Source organism: Balaenoptera borealis (genome assembly GCF_965194805.1).
Source record: "Balaenoptera borealis genome assembly, chromosome: 9".
Lineage (NCBI taxonomy): Eukaryota > Metazoa > Chordata > Mammalia > Artiodactyla > Balaenopteridae > Balaenoptera > Balaenoptera borealis.
In genome coordinates, this window is record NC_138873.1 from 60068143 (window position 1) to 60088455 (window position 20313).

Sequence of the window (20313 nt, forward strand, 5' to 3'; positions counted from 1 at the left end):
TTCCCTTCAGCTTTGAATGTTCTCTTGGCTCTAATGTCAACTTAAATTTTATTTTATATTCCTTGTCCATAATTAAGTCACATTTTTGGAGGTAAAGTTAAGAACTATGTTTTAGCATCTGTAGTTCAAATCTTTTAACTGATGCATGACATTTATTTTAAATTTATTTAAATCTATTTAAATTACATATATTAAGTATATTTTTAAATTAATAACTACTTTTTAAAGAGTAAATATATGATAAAATTTATTTGCATTTGCTTACTCATCTAGCACATTTCTGGCTCTTCTACTAATTAAGTAGTCCTCTGACCTTGTGGGAGGTATTTCATGTCTATAAGCCTACATGTCCTTATCTATAAAATGGGAATAATGGAATTACAGCATGTTAAGGCTATTCTGTGGTACACTTTATCAAGAAACATTTTAGAACATTTTGATACCACATCATTAATTTATAAATTTTAAATATGGAGAGAGAGATAAGGAGAGTTTTTCCTGAATAATACTTTATACTATTTATTTCCAAATCATGAAAATGTTATATGGAAGGTTTGTGAGATGTCAACAGGTCAGGTATGTGTTGAGTTTTTCACGTAAACACCCAAGGGTTCTAAATACAAGAAAGCAGCACAGTTCCAGTGAACTTTTAAGGAAGTGGCCTCATAGAAAAGAGAAATTCACAGTAGCCACAAACTTTGAAAGGGACTAAATTACATTTCACTCCATATTCTTTCTTTCTAGCAAATAAATGACATTCTGTTAAATACAATAGTGGCATTAGATAGTATAGAATCAAATTATTTTTTAAGTTTGTCAGGTGACTTTTAATGTATTTTCTTCAGCTATTATACTTATCTAAGATATAGTGTTGTAAAATAGAGTATTATGACAGTTAATTTTATGTGTCAACTGACTGGACCATGGGATGCCCAGATATTTGGTTAAACATTATTTTGAGTATGTCTGTGAGAGTGTTTCTGGATGAGATTCACACTTGAATTGGTAGAGTAACTAAAGAAAAGAGATGTCCCTTCCAGTATGGGTGAGCCTCATCTAATCTGTTGAAGCTGAATAGAACAAAAGGCTGAGTAAGAAAGAATTCTTTCTCTCTGCCTCACTGTTTTTTTCCTGGCTTTCGACTTGGGCTCAGACTGGAACTCCCACCGTTGGCTCTCCTGGTTCTCAAGCCTTGGACTTAGACTGGAACTATACCACCAGCTCTCTGGGTCTCCAGCTTGCCTGCTGCAGATCTTGGATTCCACAGCTTCCATAATTGCATGAGCCAATTCCTTATAGTGTGTCTGTCTCTCCTATTGATTCTGTTTCTCTAGAGAACCCATACTCATATGTGTCTAAATGGCAGATTGGCAATTTACAAAATCCCTTGGGAACTATTTCAGAAAGTGGTCAGATAAATCATTGGTATGCCAGTAATTTTACAAACCCTTTATTATTCTTTAGAATAAAACTTCTATATCAAAATAATAATAATTTTGAAAAAATATTTAATGGTACACGTATAGTTATCTTTTCTCATTGTCTTACGTTGCTACTTTGAGAAATCTATATGGTCTAAGTAGGGTCATAGTATTTTTTCTGAAGTAGTTCATTACGTGATCATTACACAAATTAAGGTTGAAGTTTCCAAGCACCTGACTAAAGGCATTTTATTTGACTCTTCTTTCTTCTTTTATAAAAAAGGATTGAAATGTTCTAGAACATAACGGACTAAACTATCTCTGATTTGTTTCTATGAGCATTATCCTCACTTGAAGATGCTGAATGGTCTTCCCAGATTTCTACTGAATGGGCACCCACAAAGTCACTCTTTATTGTCTCTAATCTCTCCAATAAATTATCTACGAAAACAGAAGAAAAGATGCAAACTCACAGAAACCTGGAAAGTTAAGACTGGAAGAGGGAGTACTAGTGCTCCAGTTAAGCATGGTTGGGAGGGGGTTTCCACTGACTAGCAAAGCAATGGAAGATTATAATAAAAATAACTAATGGTCTCCTTCAACTTCTTCCTTACAATAAAGGTGTCCTGTTTCCTGAAACTCAGAAGGAAGAAATCTCATTTCTTCCTCACGGCATGCACAGCAGTGTAGACACTCCAGGTCATTATCTAACAGAACACTGGGTCAGTCGTCCTCATGATGTGAAAGTGTTGCTTCTTCAGGTATCAAGTCACTCTCACCACCCGCCCATCCACCACATTTCCTCAAGTTTTTTTTTTTTTAATTGCAAGAGATTTATTGGAGGTAATGCCTGTGAAAATGAAGGGAGACAGTAGGACAAAGAAAGCCTTCAGACAGCAATATGGGCCTGACACCACAAACTTAGCAGCTTTCCTCAGCACTGACTAAGTAAGGATCTTTCAGTTTCGGCAGGTCAGAAGTCCCAGCACAGTATGGCTGAGCAGGTTCTCAGCTGAGGGTGTCCCGAGACCAAAACCAAGGAGTTGGCAGGTCGTATCTTTTGTCTAGAGGCTCTGGGGCAGACTCTGCTTCCAACCTCATTCAGGTTGTTAGCAGAACTCAGTTTCTAAGTGGTTGTAGGTACTGCTTCCTTGTTGGCTATCAGCTGGGGGTTACCCTTAGCTCCTGAGGCCTCTCTCTGGTCCTTGAACACCAGTCCTTATGTCTCAGAGCCAACCCCACCATATACATCTTAGAACATCCATATATGTAGAACATAATTCTAATAAGTCAACTGTGCAGGTGGTGCAGGGTTGAACACATGAAGTTACATCTTAGAAAACATCATACTGCAGGTGTGGAATCATTAATGGTCTACAGGCAGAAGTTCCTACAGTGGTGCAGGACAGAATTCCCTGTCCATCTCTAGGGTGTCAGAGATTCAAGCGATGGAGTTGGAAAATGGTTTCATTTCAGTTCAGAAGAACTGAACCAGATAGACTTTTACTAGACACCGATGTATACTGACAATCATAGATGTTAAGTACCCTTTGATCTATGCAGTTATGAAAAGGTGAGTCAGTTAGCACCTGTTAGACCACAAGCAGCTTCAAAGGAAATTTATACCTTGTCTGAGGGTGAGCACTGATACTGAATGACTCTGATTTAAGAATAGGAAAGAGGAAAAAACAAAACCAACAATGACACAAGGTCTAATAACAACAACCAAAAAAAAGGTAAAGAGAACATTATCCTGAGGCCCAAGGAAAATCTGAAGATAATTTATTTTGGAAATCTGAAGCCACACAAGAAAATTGTGTGGCAGACTCAGCATTAAGCTCTAAGACACAGCCTCTATCTAGGAAGCTGCTTTATTTTACAACCAGAGAGAATTTAGCACAGGAAAGCCAGTCTTTTCAGTAACATTAGACGTAGATGTGTTTGTGTGTGTATGTAGTTGTATAAATGGCATATTCAACTATATATAAACGTGTTAACTTATGTATACATGTGTGGATAGACAGATTTATATAAGAAAAAAATCTCATAGGGTTTCTTTTGCTGTTATTTGTTGGTAAAAATTCCTTCAATAGCATTCAACACTCATTTCTAATTAAAAAAAAAATAAATTCCACAGAATTAGGAATAAAAGGATCACTAAAATATTTTTTAAATTATCTTTAAAAAGATTCAAAATTATATTTAATTAAATATAACAATGCTTACATCGACTTCCATGCCAAGGCAATAATACATAATACTGAAATGAGAGAGTGTAAATTTTTGTTATTATTTGCAGACAATATGACTATTTAAATAGAAAACTCAAGGGAATCATTGACAAAACTCTGAGAATTAATATTAAAGTTCATTACAGTGATTAGATACAAATTAAATGCCAAAAATTGATAGTTTTTCTGTATAGCAGCAATAACCAATTTGAGTACATAATGAGAAAAGGTACTATTCACATAATAGTAATATCTTATTAAGAAATGCAAAAAAAAAAAAAAAAAAAGAAATGCACATAATCTGTATGAGAAGTATTAAAATACTTTCCTAAGCAATATAAATAAAAACTTCAATACAAAAGGAACAGAAACTGTATTTCCATAATGGAGCACTGGATTTTATAAAATATGCAAATTGTTTCCAAATTAATTATAAGATTAATAAAATGTTATTTGGGATCATGATAAAATAATTTTAAAGTCTATTTGGAAGAATAAATAGGTAAAGATATCTATGAACATTATGGGTAAAAATATATCACATTCAAATATAGTAAAAGAGATGTTTAAATATATTGCTATGCTAAAACAATCTGTGGTTCTGGTTCATGAAATTACAGTCTGATTAACAGAACAGATAGTACTTCAACAGACTAAATACATACATAAGAATTACCTCATGGCAAAAATGAGAGTGCATCATAAAGTAAATGATTAAAAGATGCAGGTTTTAAAATAAAAGCTATTGGGAGAACTGATTACTGGGTGAAAAAAATAGTTAAAGCCCCACCCTATGAAGTATGTATATTAAATAAAGACCTTATGGAAAAAATAGTTAAATAAATAAATAATGAGGCTTTTAAAAACTAAAAGTAAGTTGGTTAACTTTAAAAAAAAAATGATCTTGGGACAGGCAAATAGTTTCTATGTAGTGTCCCCTACAGTGTGTTCTGAGAAGCATTAGCTCCATGGAATGCCCTATGAACAAAGGGGTCCATGGGCAAATATGTTCTATAAATGCTGTACACTCTATTCCCTCATTGGAAATTCAATGCATATCAACTTCCTAAAAGCACAGTATTATGAAAGAAAATCACTTAAATTTACACATCTTCTTTTTCTCCAAACTTATTAGGCCATATAATTTTATTTATTTAACAAAACTTTCCCAAATCCTAGTTTTTCAGAGATTACACTCTGGGCAAAGCTATTCTAAGTATAAAAACAATGGTAGACATATTTATTTTTAAAACACCAATGTATTTCATCAACAATGCCAAACTTTTTTTGTCAAAAACTCATAAGGCAATTGTTGAAAATATTTAAAACAAAAATGACAGCAGGTTAATATTATTACTACATATAAAAATACTTAAAATGTGTATAAAAAGAGAAACACCCCAATTAAAAATAAATAATAGACACAATAAGAAAATCCATGGAAGAAATATGAAGGATCAATAAATACAGGACATTTTTCGACTCACTGATAATGAAACAAAGACCAATTTAAGCATCCACAAAACAGAATACCATTAGTTTTTCAAGTACCTGGATAAGTATATATATAGTTGTTAGTAACAAAATTTAGAATAATACCATTATGTATAGTACTGCACTATTTCTGAGACACTATGAAAAGTACTTTAAATGAATTAACTTATTTGGAAGAAATAAGAATGCAAAAATGCCAAAGGTTAAGGGAGAGGAGAACTATTAACACATCTGGACATAGTACTGTAATTGGCCAAACTTTCTAAGGCCTTTTGGCAACCAGCAGAAAGAGGATTAGAATAACTTACGTACTTAAATATGGTAAAGTTTTCACATTAGATTAAGTACAAAATAATAACAGTTAGAACAAAATTTATAAATGAGGTTATTGAAGAAGATATTGTGTACGTTAGTGTAAGAGTTGGAATTACACCACCTGTATGCTAATAAAGAAGCGATTGGCTAAATCACGATATATTCACTTTCTAGAATATTCTGTAGTCATTACAATTATGTTTTCACAGATTATTGGCAACAAGAGGTGAAGGAAAGGAAAAAAAGAAATGATGAAAATAGTGACTCCATCTAGTTATCAATAAATCCAATCTGTCACAGATTTATTTAGTGAATAGTCAATATCTCCATTATATTTTTTCTGCGGGATTTAGCAATCACTGAAGACATGGTCCCTGCTATTGTAGCCTTCTACAGACAGATAAGCCAGCTTAGATGCTAAGCAGGAGTCAAGGAGGAACCCTGAACTCCAAGGGGAAAATCAAATTGTTCCAATGGCAGCATCCCATGTTTTGTGTAATTATAAGGGCTGAGAAATTAATCTGTCTTCCTCATAAGCTGTAGTTTCCTTTGAAAAGGAGATAGTTTCACTCTTAGTGGATATGGGACCCAAGTCAGTTTACCTGGTATTGCAGCAATGTTTTTCTCAACGGTGTTCCATTGGGTAGGATAAGTGTAGAGAATGGACAGCAGCTGGGCATCCAAATGGCTCCTGCAGGGTCAACAGAAACAAAGTAAGAACAAAAAAATAATCCTTTGAAAATACTCTGAGAGCATATTCTAAACTGATAGAGCATAGTTCTTGGAAGCTAAAATAGACCAGCACTGAAGGGGAGGAGGTGGTGGATCAGCTTGGCATTTTCTGACCTTTTTTTTAAAAAAATAGTTTTATTGAGCTATAATTGACATAGCATAAAATTTACAATTTAAAGTATACAATTCTCTGGTTTTCGTGTATTTATAAAGTTGTGCAACTATCATCATATTCTAAGTTTAGAACATTTTTATTGTTGGGAATTTAAAAAAAACAAGTTTACAGGGATAATTTTTCAGAATCAAATTCTTCAAATGCTGGCCACGTGTACAAATCACAAGCAGTTTGGTAAGTACATACTGTTTTTAGTACATAAGAAGACAAAAGTAATCTCTGTTCCTTGTTGTATTCCTTCAACATATTTATTAGATAGAATATGGGTCTGGGCAAGATGGCGGAAGAGTAAGACGCAGAGATCACCTTCCTTCCCACAGATACATTAGAAATACATCTACACGTGGAACTGCTCCTACAGCACACCCACTGAACGCTGGCAGAAGACCTCAGACTTCCCAAAAGGCAAGAAACTCCCCACGTACCTGGGTAGGGCAAAAGAAAAAAGAAATAACAGAGACAAAAGAATAGGGACGGGACCTGCACCAGTGGGAGAGAGCCGTGAAGGAGGAAAGGTTTCCACACACTAGGAAGCCCCTTCGCAGGCGGAGACTGCGGGTGGCAGAGGGGGGAAGCTTCGGAGCCACGGAGGAGAGCGCAGCCACAGGGTGCGGAGGGCAAAGCGGTGAGATTCCCGCACAGAGGATCGGCGCCGACCAGCACTCACCAGCCCGAGAGGCTTGTCTGCTCACCCGCCGGGGCGGGCGGGGGCTGGGAGCTGAGGCTCGGGCTTCGGTCGGATCCCAGGGAGAGGACTGGGGTTGGCGGCGTGAACACAGCCTGAAGGGGTTAGCGCACCACAGCTGGCCGGGAGGGAGTCCGGGAAAAGGTCTGCAGCTGCCGAAGAGGCAAGAGACTTTTTCTTGCCTCTTTGTGTTGCAGTGCGCAAGGAGAGGGGATTCAGAGCGCCGCCTAAACGAGCTCCAGAGACGGGCTCGAGCCGTGGCTATCAGCGCGGACCCCAGAGTCGGGCATGAGACGCTAAGGCTGCTGCTGCCGCCACCAAGAAGCCTGTGTGCGAGCACAAGTCACTCTCCACACCGTCCCTCCCAGGAGCCTGTGCAGCCCACCACTGCCAGGGTCACGTGATCCGGGGAAAACTTCCCCAGGAGAGCTCAGGGCGCGCCTCGGGCTGCTGCAACGTCATGCCGGCCTCTGCCGCCGCCGCAGGCTCGCCCCGCCTCCTCCGTACAACTCCCTCCCTCCGGCCTGAGTGAGCCAGAGCCCCCGAAGCAGCTGCTCCTTTAACCCCGTTCTGTGTGAGCAAAGAACAGATGCCCTCAGGCAACCTACACGCAGAGGCCGGTCCAAATCCAAAGCTGAACCCCGGGAGCTGTGCGAACAAAGAAGAGAAAGGGAAATCTCTCCCAGCAGCCTCAGGAGCAGCGGATTAAAGCTCCACAAACAACTTGATGTACCTGCATCTGTGGAATACCTGAATAGACAACGAATCATCCCAAATTCTGGAGGTGGACTTTGGGAACAGGATATATTAATTTTTCCCCTTTTCCTTTTTTCTGAGTGTATATGTGTATGCTTCTGAGTGAGATTTTGTCTGTATAGCTTTGCTTTCACCATTTGTCCTAGGGTTCAGTCCGTCCGTTTTTTTTGTGTTTTTTTTTGTACTTAAAAATTTTTTTTTCTTAATAAATGTTTTCTTAATAATTTTTCTTTATTTTCTATTTTTAAAAATTAAAAAAATTTTTGTCGTAATAAGTTTTTTCATATTTTTTATTTTAAAAAATAAAAATAATTTTTTTCTTAATAAATTTGTTACGTAATAATTTTTTCTTATTTTTTACTATAAAAAAATAATAAATTTATTTTTTTAAATTAAAAAAAATTTTTTTCTTAATAAATTTTTTCTTAATAATTTTTTTCTTATTTTTTATTATAATAGCTTTATTTATTTTATCCTCTTTCTTTCTTTCTTTCTTTCTATTTTTTCTCCCTTATATTCTGAGCCATGTGGATGAAAGGCTCTTCGTGCTCCAGCCAGGCATCAGGGCTGTGCCTCTGAGGTGGGAGAGCCAACATCAGGACACTGGTCCACAAGAGACCTCCCAGCTCCACGTAATACCAAATGGTGAAAATCTCTCAGAGATCTCCATCTCAATATCAAGACCCAGCTTCACTCAACGACCAGCAAGCTACAATGCTGGACACCCTATGCCAAACAACTAGCAAGACAGGAACACAGCCCCATCCATTAGCAGAGAGGCTGCCTAAAATCATAATAAGGCCACAGACACCCCAAAACACACCACCAGACGTGGACGTGCCCACCAGAAAGACAAGATCCAGCCTCATCCACCAGAACACAGGCACTAGTCCCCTCCACCAGGAAGCCTACACAACCCGCTGAACCAATCTTAGCCACTGGGGACAGATACCAAAAACAACGGGAACTATGAACGTGCAGCCTGTGAAAAGGAGACCCCAAACACAGTAAGATAAGCAAAATGAGAAGACAGAAAAACACACAGCAGATGAAGGAGCAGGGTCAAAACACACCAGACCTAACAAATGAAGAGGAAATAGGCAAAAAGAATTCAGAATAATGATAGTAAAGATGATCCAAAATCTTGGAAATAGAATAGACAAAATGCAAGAAACATTTAACAAGGACGTAGAAGAACTAAAGAGGAACCAAGCAACGATGAAAAACACAATAAATGAAATTAAAAATACTCTAGACGGGATCAATAGCAGAATAACTGAGGCAGAAGAAAGGATAAGTGACCTGGAAGATAAAATAGTGGAAATAACTACTGCAGAGCAGAATAAAGAAAAAAGAATGAAAAGAACTGAGGACAGTCTCAGAGACCTCTGGGACAACATTAAACGCACCAACATTTGAATTATAGGGGTCCCAGAAGAAGAAGAGAAAAAGAAGGGGACTGAGAAAATATTTGAAGAGATTATAGTTGAAAACTTCCATAATATGGGAAAGGAAATAGTTAATCAAGTCCTGGAAGCACAGAGAGTCCCATACAGGATAAATCCAAGGAGAAACATGCCAACTCACATATTAATCAAACTATCAAAAATTAAATATAAAGAAAACATATTAAAAGCAGCAAGGGAAAAACAACAAATAACACACAAGGGAATCCCCATAAGGTTAACAGCTGAACTTTCAGCAGAAACTCTGCAAGCCAGAAGGGAGTGGCAGGATATACTTAAAGTGATGGAGAAAAATCTACAACCAAGATTACTCTACCCAGCAAGGATCTCATTCAGATTTGATGGAGAAATTAAAACCTTTACAGACAAGCAAAAGCTGAGAGAGTTCAGCACCACCAAACCAGCTTTGCAACAAATGTGAAGGAATTTCTCTAGGGAAGAAACACAAGACAAGGAAAACACCTACAATAACAAACCCAAAACATTTAAGAAAATGGGAATAGGAACATACATATCAATAACTACCTTAAATGTAAATGGATTAAATGCTCCCACCAGAAGACACAGACTGGCTGAATGGATACAAAAACAAGACCCATATATATGCTCTCTATAAGAGACCCACTTCAGACCTAGGCACACATACAGACTGAAAGTGAGGGGATGGAAAAAGATAGTCCATGAAAATGGAAATCAAAAGAAAGCTGGAGTAGCAATTCTCATATCAGACAAAATAGACTTTAAAATAAAGACTATTACAAGAGACAAAGAAGAACATTATATAATGATCAAGGGATCGATCCAAGAAGAAGGTATAACAATTGTAAATATTTATGCACCCAACATAGGAGCACCTCAATACATAAGGCAAATACTAACAGCCATAAAAGGGGAAATCGACAGTAATACAAACATAGTAGGGGACTTTAACACCCCACTTTCACCAATGGACAGATCATCCAAAATGAAAATAAATAAGGAAACACAAGCTTTAAATGATACATTAAACAAGATGGACTTAATTGATATTTATAGGACATTCCACCCAAAAACAACAGAATACACATTTTTCTCAAGTGCTCATGGAACATTCTCCAGGATAGATCATATCTTGGGTCACAAATCAAGCCTTGGTAAATTTAAGAAAATTGAAATCGTATCAAGTATCTTTTCCGACCACAACGCTATGAGACTAGATATCAATTACAGGAAAAGATCTGTAAAAAATACAAACACATGGAGGCTACACAATACACTACTTAATAAGGAAGTGATCACTGAAGAAATCAAAGGGGAAATCAAAAAATACCTAGAAACAAATGACAATGGAGATATGATGACCCAAAACCTATGGGACGCAGCAAAAGCAGTGCTAAGAGGGAAGTTTATAGCAATACAAGCCTACCTCAAGAAACAGGAAACATCTCGAATAAACAACCTAACCTTGCACCTAAAGCAATTAGAGAAAGAAGAACAAAAAAACCCCAAAGCTAGCAGAAGGAAAGAAATCATAAAGATCAGGTCAGAAATAAATGAAAAAGAATGAAGGAAACAATAGCAAAAATCAATGAAACTAAAAGCTGGTTTTTGAGAAGATAAGCAAAATTGATAAACCATTAGCCAGACTCATCAAGAGAAAAAGGGAGAAGACTCAAATCAATAGAATTAGAAATGAAAAAGGAGAAGTAACCACTGACACTGCAGAAATACAAAAGATCATGAGAGATTACTACAAGCAACTCTATGCCAATAAAATGGACAACCTGGAAGAAATGGACAGATTCTTAGAAATGCACAAACTGCTGAGACTGAACCAGGAAGAAATAGAAAATATGAACAGACCAATCAAAAGCACTGAAATTGAAACTGTGATTAAAAATCTTCCAACAAACAAAAGCCCAGGACCAGATGGCTTCACAGGCGAATTCTATCAAACGTTTAGAGAAGAGCTAACACCTATCCTTCTCAAACTCTTCCAAAATATTGCAGAGGGAGGAACACTCCCAAACTCATTCTACGAGGCCACCATCACCCTGATACCAAAACCAGACAAAGATGTCACAAAGAAAGAAAACTACAGGCCAATATCACTGATGAACATAGATGCAAAAATCCTCAACAAAATACTAGCAAACAGAATCCAACAGCACATTAAAAGGATCATACACCATGATCAAGTGGGGTTTATTCCAGGAATGCAAGGATTCTTCAATATACGCAAATCAATCAACGTGATACATCATATTAACAAATTGAAGGAGAAAAACCATATGATCATCTCAATAGATGCAGAGAAAGCTTTCAACAAAATTCAACACCCATTTATGATAAAAGCCCTGCAGAAAGTAGGCATGGAGGGAACTTTCCTCAACATAATAAAGGCCATATATGACAAACCCACAGCCAACATCGTCCTCAATGGTGAAAAACTGAAACCATTTCCACTAAGATCAGGAACAAGACAAGGTTGCCCACTCTCACCACTATTATTCAACATAGTTTTGGAAGTGTTAGCCACAGCAATCAGAGAAGACAAAGAAATAAAAGGAATCCAAATCGGAAAAGAAGAAGTAAAGCTGTCAGTGTTTGCAGATGACATGATACTATACATAGAGAATCCTAAAGATGCTACCAGAAAACTACTAGAGCTAATCAATGAATTTGGTAAAGTAGCAGGATACAAAATAAATGCACAGAAATCTCTTGCATTCCTATACACTAATGATGAAAAATCTGAAAGTGAAATTAAGAAAACACTCCCATTTACCATTGCAACAAAAAGAATAAAATACCTAGGAATAAACCTATCTAAGGAGACAAAAGACCTGTATGCAGAAAATTATAAGACACTGATGAAAGAAATCAAAGATGATACAAATAGATGGAGAGATATACCATGTTCTTGGATTGGAAGAATCAACATTGTGAAAATGACTCTACTACCCAAAGCAATCTATAGATTCAATGCAATCCCTATCAAATTACCACTGGCATTTTTCACAGAACTAGAAAAAAAATTTCATTATTTGTATGGAAACACAAAAGACCCCGAATAGCCAAAGCAATCTTGAGAACGAAAAATGGAGCTGGAGGAATCAGGCTCCCTGACTTCAGACTATACTACAAAGCTACAGTAATCAAGACAGTTTGGTACTGGCACAAAAACAGAAACATAGATCAATGGAACAGGATAGAAAGTCCAGAGATAAACCCACACACATATGGTCACCTTATCTTTGATAAAGGAGGCAAGCATATACAGTGGAGAAAAGACAGCCTCTTCAATAAGTGGTGCTGGGAAAATTGGACAGGTACATGTAAAAGCATGATATTAGAACACTCCCTGACACCATACACAAAAATAAACTCAAAATGGATTAAAGACCTAAGTGTAAGGCCAGACACTATCAAACTCTTAGAGGAAAACATAGGCAGAACACTCTATGACATCAATCACAGCAAGATCCTTTTTGAGCCAGCTCCTAGAGAAATTGAAATAAAAACAAAAATAAACAAATGGGATCTAATGAAACTTAAAAGATTTTGCACAGCAAAGGAAACCATAAACAAGATGAAAAGACAACCCTCAGAATGGGAGAAAATATTTGCAAATGAAGCAACTGAAAAAGGATTAATCTCCAAAATTTACAAGTAGCTCATGCAGCTCAATAACAAAAAAACAAACAACCCAATCCAAAAATGGGCAGAAGACCTAAATAGACATTTCTCCAAAGAAGATATACAGATTGCCAACAGACACATGAAAGAATGCTCAACATCATTAATCATTAGAGAAATGCAAATCAAAACTACAATGAGATATCATCTCACACCGGTCAGAATGGCCATCATCAAAAAATCTAGAAACTATAAATGCTGGAGAGGGTGTGGAGGAAAGGGAACACTCTTGCACTGTTGGTGGGAATGTAAATTAATACAGCCACTATGGAGAACAGTATGGAGGTTCCTTAAAAAACTAAAAATAGAACTACCATACCACCCAGCAATCCCACTACTGGGCATATACCCTGAGAAAACCATAATTCAAAAAGAGTCATGTACCAAAATGTTCATTGCAGCTCTATTTACAATAACCAGGACAGGGAAGCAACTTTAGTGTCCATCATTGGATGAATGGATAAAGAAGATGTGGCACATATATACAATGGAATATTACTCAGCCATAAAAAGAAATGAAATGGAGGTATTTGTAGTGAGGTGGATGGAGTTAGAGTCTGTCATACAGAGTGAAGTAAGTCAGAAAGAGAAAAACAAATACAGTATGCTAACACATATATATGGAATCTAAGGAAAAAAAAAAGAAATAAAAAGGTCATGAAGAACCTAGTGGCAAGACGGGAATAAAGACACAGACCTAGTAGAGAATGGACTTGAGGATATGGGGAGGGGGAGGGGTAAGCTGTGACAGGGTGAGAGAGTGGCATGGACATATATACACTACCAAATGTAAAATAGATAGCTAGTGGGAAGCAGCCGCATAGCACAGGGAGATCAGATCAGTGCTTTGTGACCACCTAGAGGGGTGGGATAGGGAGGGTGGGAAGGAGGGAGACGCAAGAGGGAATAGATATGGGAACATATGTATATGTATAACTGATCCACTTTGTTATAAAGCAGAAACTAACACACCATTGTAAAGCAATTATACTCCAATAAAGATGTTTAAAAAAAAAAAAAAAAAAGAGACAGGGGCAAAAAAAAAAAAAGATAGAATATGACTTAATTATACATTTACACCCCACAACAGTATTAGTGCAGTTCTCACTCTTGTTTCAAATCCTGTTTGAAACAAGAATGTAAGATCCTAGGGGCTGGGAATTTCCAAATAAGTATATATGAAAACATGGTCATTGACTTTATTGATCTTCCAAAGAGAAAGAAAAGGAAACTTGTCCTAAAATTTCTGCTGTGTTCCACAATGTGTTTCCAACTCTTCATTAAAACCTGGGTGATCTCTAAAGGTAAGCAGCAGTAATACCAAAAATAAGCAACCTATTTTTTGTTTTCATGCTGAGAATTATTTCTTTGGTGACATTCTACATCTTGAACAATAATTTAGGGATTCAGGAGAATTATCAAGAGAGTTAACTAGTAGAAAAGAATAAAAGAATAGAATCTACTTACTTTTTCTTTCACATAGTACAGAATTTTGAAATTGCCAATAATAATTACCCATCAGCCATGAGAAATTGGGACTTCCCTGGTGGCGCAGTCGTTAAGAATCCGCCTGCCAATGCAGGCGACACAGGTTTGAGCCCTGGTCCGGGAAGATCCCACGTGCCACGGAGCAACTAAGCCCGTGCGCCACAACTACTGAGCCTGTGCCCTAGAGCCCGCGAGCCACAACTACTGCACCCACGTGCTGCAACTACTGAAGCCCATGCGCCTAGAGCCCGTGCTCCGCAACAAAAGAAGCCACCACAATGAGAAGCCCTCACACCACAACGAAGAGTAGCCCCGGCTCGCTGCAACTAGAGAAAGCCTGCATGCAGCAACGAAGCCCCAACGCAGCCAAAATAAATAAATAAATTTACAAAATAAAAAAATAATTATTAAAAAAAAAGAAATGAGAAATTGTCATAAATTTTAAAATGAAGCCCATCGATATGATTTGCAAATTTAATGTAAAACAAAACCTGAGTCTCAATCCTTTGCCACGAGGTGACACTGACTGTAAAGGATCTTGTCACCTAGTCATTCAGAAAAGGCATTCTTTGGGGATAATTGTGCAGACAGAAGAATGAATGAGACAAATAAAGCAACAGGGAACGGGTTATTGCTGTTTTTTGAAGGCAAGTATCATTTCAATTTATAAGGAAATCAGTGTTAACTGAATGACAGGTTAATCTTCTTTTCAAAAGGGAAGATATTTAGCACTAAAAGCCTCATTGTTTTGGTTGAAAGAATGCTGGTTCCATCCTTTACCCAGGAAAGACTGAGCCCCTAGACCTAAATCTAGTTGTTGCTGTTTATTTCCAATAGCAAATATTTTATTTATTTTATTTTCCTTAGGCAAAAATACTTAACCCCCCATGCCTCATTTTCTCCATCTGTAGAATGGCAGTAATGATCCTTACCTGTCTTTCAGGAGTGTTATGAGGCTTAATTAGTTGTTTGTAAAGTACTTTGCAGATGAAGAACTCAGTGTAAATGCTAAGTGTCATTATTATTATGGCAATCTTATGTTCTGTGCATCATTGCATTGTTCTTTTCAAAATATTGCAATTTTCCATCTGTCATTTGTATTTCATCAAACAAAAGCTAAATTCTTGAACTTTCTCAAATTACCTTGCTAAGAAATGTATCTAAGTAAAAGTCTCAAGACCATATATGCACACAGCACCCAAGCGCCTTGAGGCAGTCTCTCAAAACTCATCACTAAGCAATGTTGCATAGTCCGTGTATAACTATTTTCAGAAATTCTCAAGGTCCTGCAAATATTATGATACCAAAAATAAACAAAAATCAGTAATGACTTGGTCTCCAAGTATGATCAGAGCTAGATTTTGATCCCATAAAGTGAAAAGCCATTCGAGGTGATGGGGAGTTTGCCTCCCTTCCCTCCTCACTTCCTCCCTCCCTGTTTCCTTCTTTCCTTGCCCTTGCTCTTTTAAACATATAGTCAAACAAAGCTGTGTAGTATGAACTGGATCTGAATTCACAAATACTTTTCTCTCATGTCTAAAGTCATGGCTCACTGTGTCTTCTTGCCTTTTTTTTTTTTTTTAAAAAAACATAGTTTTTCCAATCCTGATTCCCTTCTGTTTGGGTCTACTTTACCACAGCCAACATGGCGAGCATCAAATAAAGAAACATTAGTGGGTCTAAGCACAATTGTCTCCCCAATCCATGCATTTGATAAATGTCCTGTTTCAGCTAAAAAAGATGTATAATGTTTCCTTTATACTAAGTTTAGTGGTGAAAATCTTTAATAACTAAAACTGACTATAATTTCCTCCTTTCGACTGTTCTATTTCAAGGTCTCATAAATCCTTTTTATTGATTAGTTTTAAACAGAATGTTGTAGAGCTCTAAACAAGAAATTAAACTGAATGGCAGGTGGATTTTTTTTTCATGGTCTTTCAGCTCACCCAGCAAAAAGGAATTTTAATGGGATGGTTGACTTTATGAGCATTTCTTCTTTTTAAATTTTTTTTTTTTTTTGTAATTCTGCTACCGTGTGTGTAATTTTGTGTCATTTAGCTTTTATTCTGAACTTAATTGCAGAAAAGAATAACAAACACCTTAAAAATACTGGCTCACTTTTATTTTTGCATCTTTGAAGTGAATCATCTGCATTCACATGTTGATATACATCATCTCATAAGAAGAAATAATGAAATTCCTTGTCAAAATGATTGGCATATAATTATGAAACTGGCTTCAGAATGGAATGTCAGGAAAGTTTTCTTAATCAAAGTTTGGAAATAGATTTTCCACCTCTCTTGTATATGGGAAAAACATGTTAGCTTTTGGTTTAGGTAATTAATACACTCTTCCAATAATATTCTTGAACAGGAAAAATATTTTCTACTATATTAACACCCAATATGACACAAGTAGTTACAAGTTTTTGACACATAAAAGAGGGATCACAGATGTTTGGAACAATTTGCAGCTCCTGCTTAGAATTTTATTTATTTATTTAATTTTATTTAATTTATTTTTTGGTCCTGCAATTGAGGGAGAAGAGCTAATTTTTCAAAAGAGGAAAAGGAATAGGTGCCTTATCCCTGAGGATTCATTTCCTTTATTTCTTGGGTGCTGACGTTCCTAAAGTACTCTGTTCAGAAGGTTTTCACTCCCATTCAAAATTGTGGGGCACAGAGCATAAAGATAAGAGATCTTAGAGATCTCATATTTCATGGTCAATGGAGAAGACCACATGGAGAAAACCCATGTGTCACCAACAATGACTCTAAGAACCGAATGGCCAATAGCTGTCAAGCGTGGTTAGAACCATCAGAGGGAAAAATGACTTTGGAAATGCCTGGAGTTCCCTGCTTTGTGACCATGTGACTCAAACTCTTAAGGGACAAGGAACATATCTTTAGGAGCAGAGGCTCAAAGAGAAGTTAAGTCTTGAGGAGGAGATAAAGAAACGGAATAAGTGGGTACTGGTGACCCTAATTTAGCAATTATAAAACATAGGAAGATAGCTTATGGGAGAAACATACAACATATGAAAAGCTAAAGAATTCTAAGAATACCCAGCTAGATGAAAGATAAATGCTAGCAGCAGCTACAAAGAAGTTAAGGAGGAAAATGTGCTGCTCTTTAATCTTGTTTAAACCAGAGTAAGTAAAATGAAGCTAGTTGAAGGAGCCACCAGTTCTGCAGAGAATATGTATGAGACATGGAGAGGACAACCATGTGAGGCCAGTACTGGGTATGCTGTTGGCTTTCTTGCCCCAGGAAAAATTTGATCCAACATTGGTAAAGTAGAAGTCCTATCTATGCTGGACCTCCTGCAATCAGTGATAAACTTGTGTATACTAACTGTTAAATCACATACAGGGAGTTCTTGCTTCTTCTTTAATAATCCCTTTGCTTTTAGAATCTCAGGTTAAATAACTTGATCTTCACACCTTCAAAATGGAAATGTTTTCGTTATTGTACTCAACTAAACACCTGGTGTTAATCCAAGAGCTCAGATACAGATGGCCTTGAAAGACGGTGCCATTCCGTTTGTTACACAGCCTCCAGTCACCAAGCCAGTATTGGAGCATGGAAGGAACGATGATTAAGCAGAGTGATCCTGGCTTATTACCTCAAGAAACTGTTTATGGTAAAAATAACCTCAGTGAGTAGATGATGTAAGGCTGCCTATCACTGTGTTTCATAAATGAACGCTGCTATTGTTATCATTGTTGTTATTCTCATTTCAGTATTATTATATTCCAGTATATTTACCAATTTTCTTCAAGTTAAAATATCACAACTTTTTGTAATATTTCTGTATCATTCCTGGAAAACTTTAAAATACTTTGCCTGATAATACTGATTAGTCTCAGAAAAGTGAGCTGAAAATCATCCAACATTTCCCAATTTCCAATTTACAGCATATGTGATCAAGGATCTGCTTTTATAATTGTACATTACTGTATTATTGTGGACTATCTTTGCTTTAAGAATGTCTTACTCACTGCCAGCTAAGGCTTTAAAGCAATAGTTCTCAAATGAGAGGGTGATTTTGACCCACAAGGGACATTTGGAAATGTCTGTACATTTTTGATTGTCACAACTCAGGTGGGTGGTGCTACAGGAATCTAGTGGGTGGATCCAAGGATGCTACTAAACCTCCTGCAGTGCATAAGAGAGCCTTTCACAACAAAGAATCATCTGGCCCCAAAGATAAATAATGCCAAAGTTGCAAAAGCCTGCTTTAAATATAAACCGTTGCCCAAGATCTGCTATTTAGAAAACACACACTGTGACTTGATAATAAAAGTCAAGCTTTCTTTTTAAAAATATATCTGTCAGTAAAGAGTTATGTCCAAGTTTTCAAATAATAATTTTTCACTTCTGTGTTTACAGAAATGATAAAGGCAGACTAGAGCACTCAGAATCTCATAGGTAATCAGATGCATGTGTGTGTGTGTGTGTGTGTGTGTGTGTGTGTTTTACTTTAAATGCATTCATTCACTCATTCATTATTTCTTCCATTATTTAAGTTCCTTTACTAAGCAGAAGATTGGCTGAAAAATATGCATTTATCTGGCAATGGGGCAAAATACAGTCCATACCTTTTATTTACCTACTAATCCCAATATAACCAGCATCAAAACTATGGACCTAAATAAAATCCTAAATACAATCTTGCTGCTGACTCATTTGAAAGATTTAAAAAATGGATTAAATACTCACAAATGTCACTTGGGCTCACAAAAGTCCCACGCATGAGCACTGAATTGTTATCCTCTTTGCTTCTCAAAGGCGCTTTTAAAGCTTTCTCTACATCTAAGGCAGCTGACAGTTGCCGACTCATTCTGACTGCACCTTTTGGCTGATTTTGAGTGTGTAAGCAATCAGCCATGTGTGCACCTTTTACAGGGCAAAGTGATTGACAAAAACTTGGAAATAATCTTTGGCTCAACTGCCCTTCTCTGTGAACAAAGAGTAGTTTATCCAGTCGTCTGGAAGTTACAAGCATAAGAGCTCTGCTTTGCCCTGTTTTACCCTCAGATAAAGAGCCTGAAATTTCAGTTAGATGTTACTGTTTGCATAAAGCTATTTTTTTCCCCCTAAGACAGGATAAATGTACATGTGTTGTCATTTTAGAAACACTGATCAGACCCCAAAAATGAAGTCCCTTTATTCTCTTCAGAGTGAAAAACAGGTTCTTGTTAGATGACTCTTACCAACTGAGCTACTCATGTTGAGAGAAAAAAAAAAAAAAAAAAACAAAAAAATCATCGCCCTGACAATTGTACAAAGGACGACTTTATAGGAGACCTTCAAACACTGAAAATCAGCCACCGCTCCTGCTGACCATGATTGAGACATCTGTATTCACTTCACACTGACCCAGGCACTAATCAGCCAGGAAGTGCAACAAGCACTGGCAGAAAGTATACAAAGATAAAGTACCAAACGGTATGAATATTAAAATCATAAATACAATAAAACAAGATAATGAGTGTCCTCAATTATAATAAAGCTAAAGCCCAATTAAAACATAATCACTGACTTATTATTCAGAATTTTTTTAGAGATCAAATTTAGCTGATTTGTTACACTCATTTCCCTTTAAAAGATTTCATCATCACTCTCTTTTTTGCATATCCACTTTAAGAAGATTCATTTATCCATCTAATTGAATAATTAGGCTTTTTTGATTAATTGTTTTAAATAGTTTCATGTCATGGGTCTCTTCTTACTGAAATGCTTTTATATTATCTTCTGTGCCTTGATGTTCCTGTTACAAATTACAAGTAATAACATCTTTTCACCTCTCCCTCTGGTACATCCAGAGAGGACTGGATTTAGTTGGAGAGTTTCCTACTGGTTCTTCTCT

The 20313-nt window shown here is 36.7% G+C and overlaps 1 protein-coding gene across 1 annotated transcript in view; it reads right to left on the reverse strand.

The window, feature by feature from the left end:
• LOC309634815 (uncharacterized protein) overlaps nucleotides 1-20313 on the reverse strand; it is a 394864-nt gene that overhangs the window by 157029 nt on the left and 217522 nt on the right. The window contains exon 4 of the mRNA XM_082405281.1: nucleotides 6064-6152. Within this exon, the coding sequence (XP_082261407.1) occupies nucleotides 6064-6152 (89 nt within the window). The remainder of the gene's footprint in view (nucleotides 1-6063; nucleotides 6153-20313) is intronic.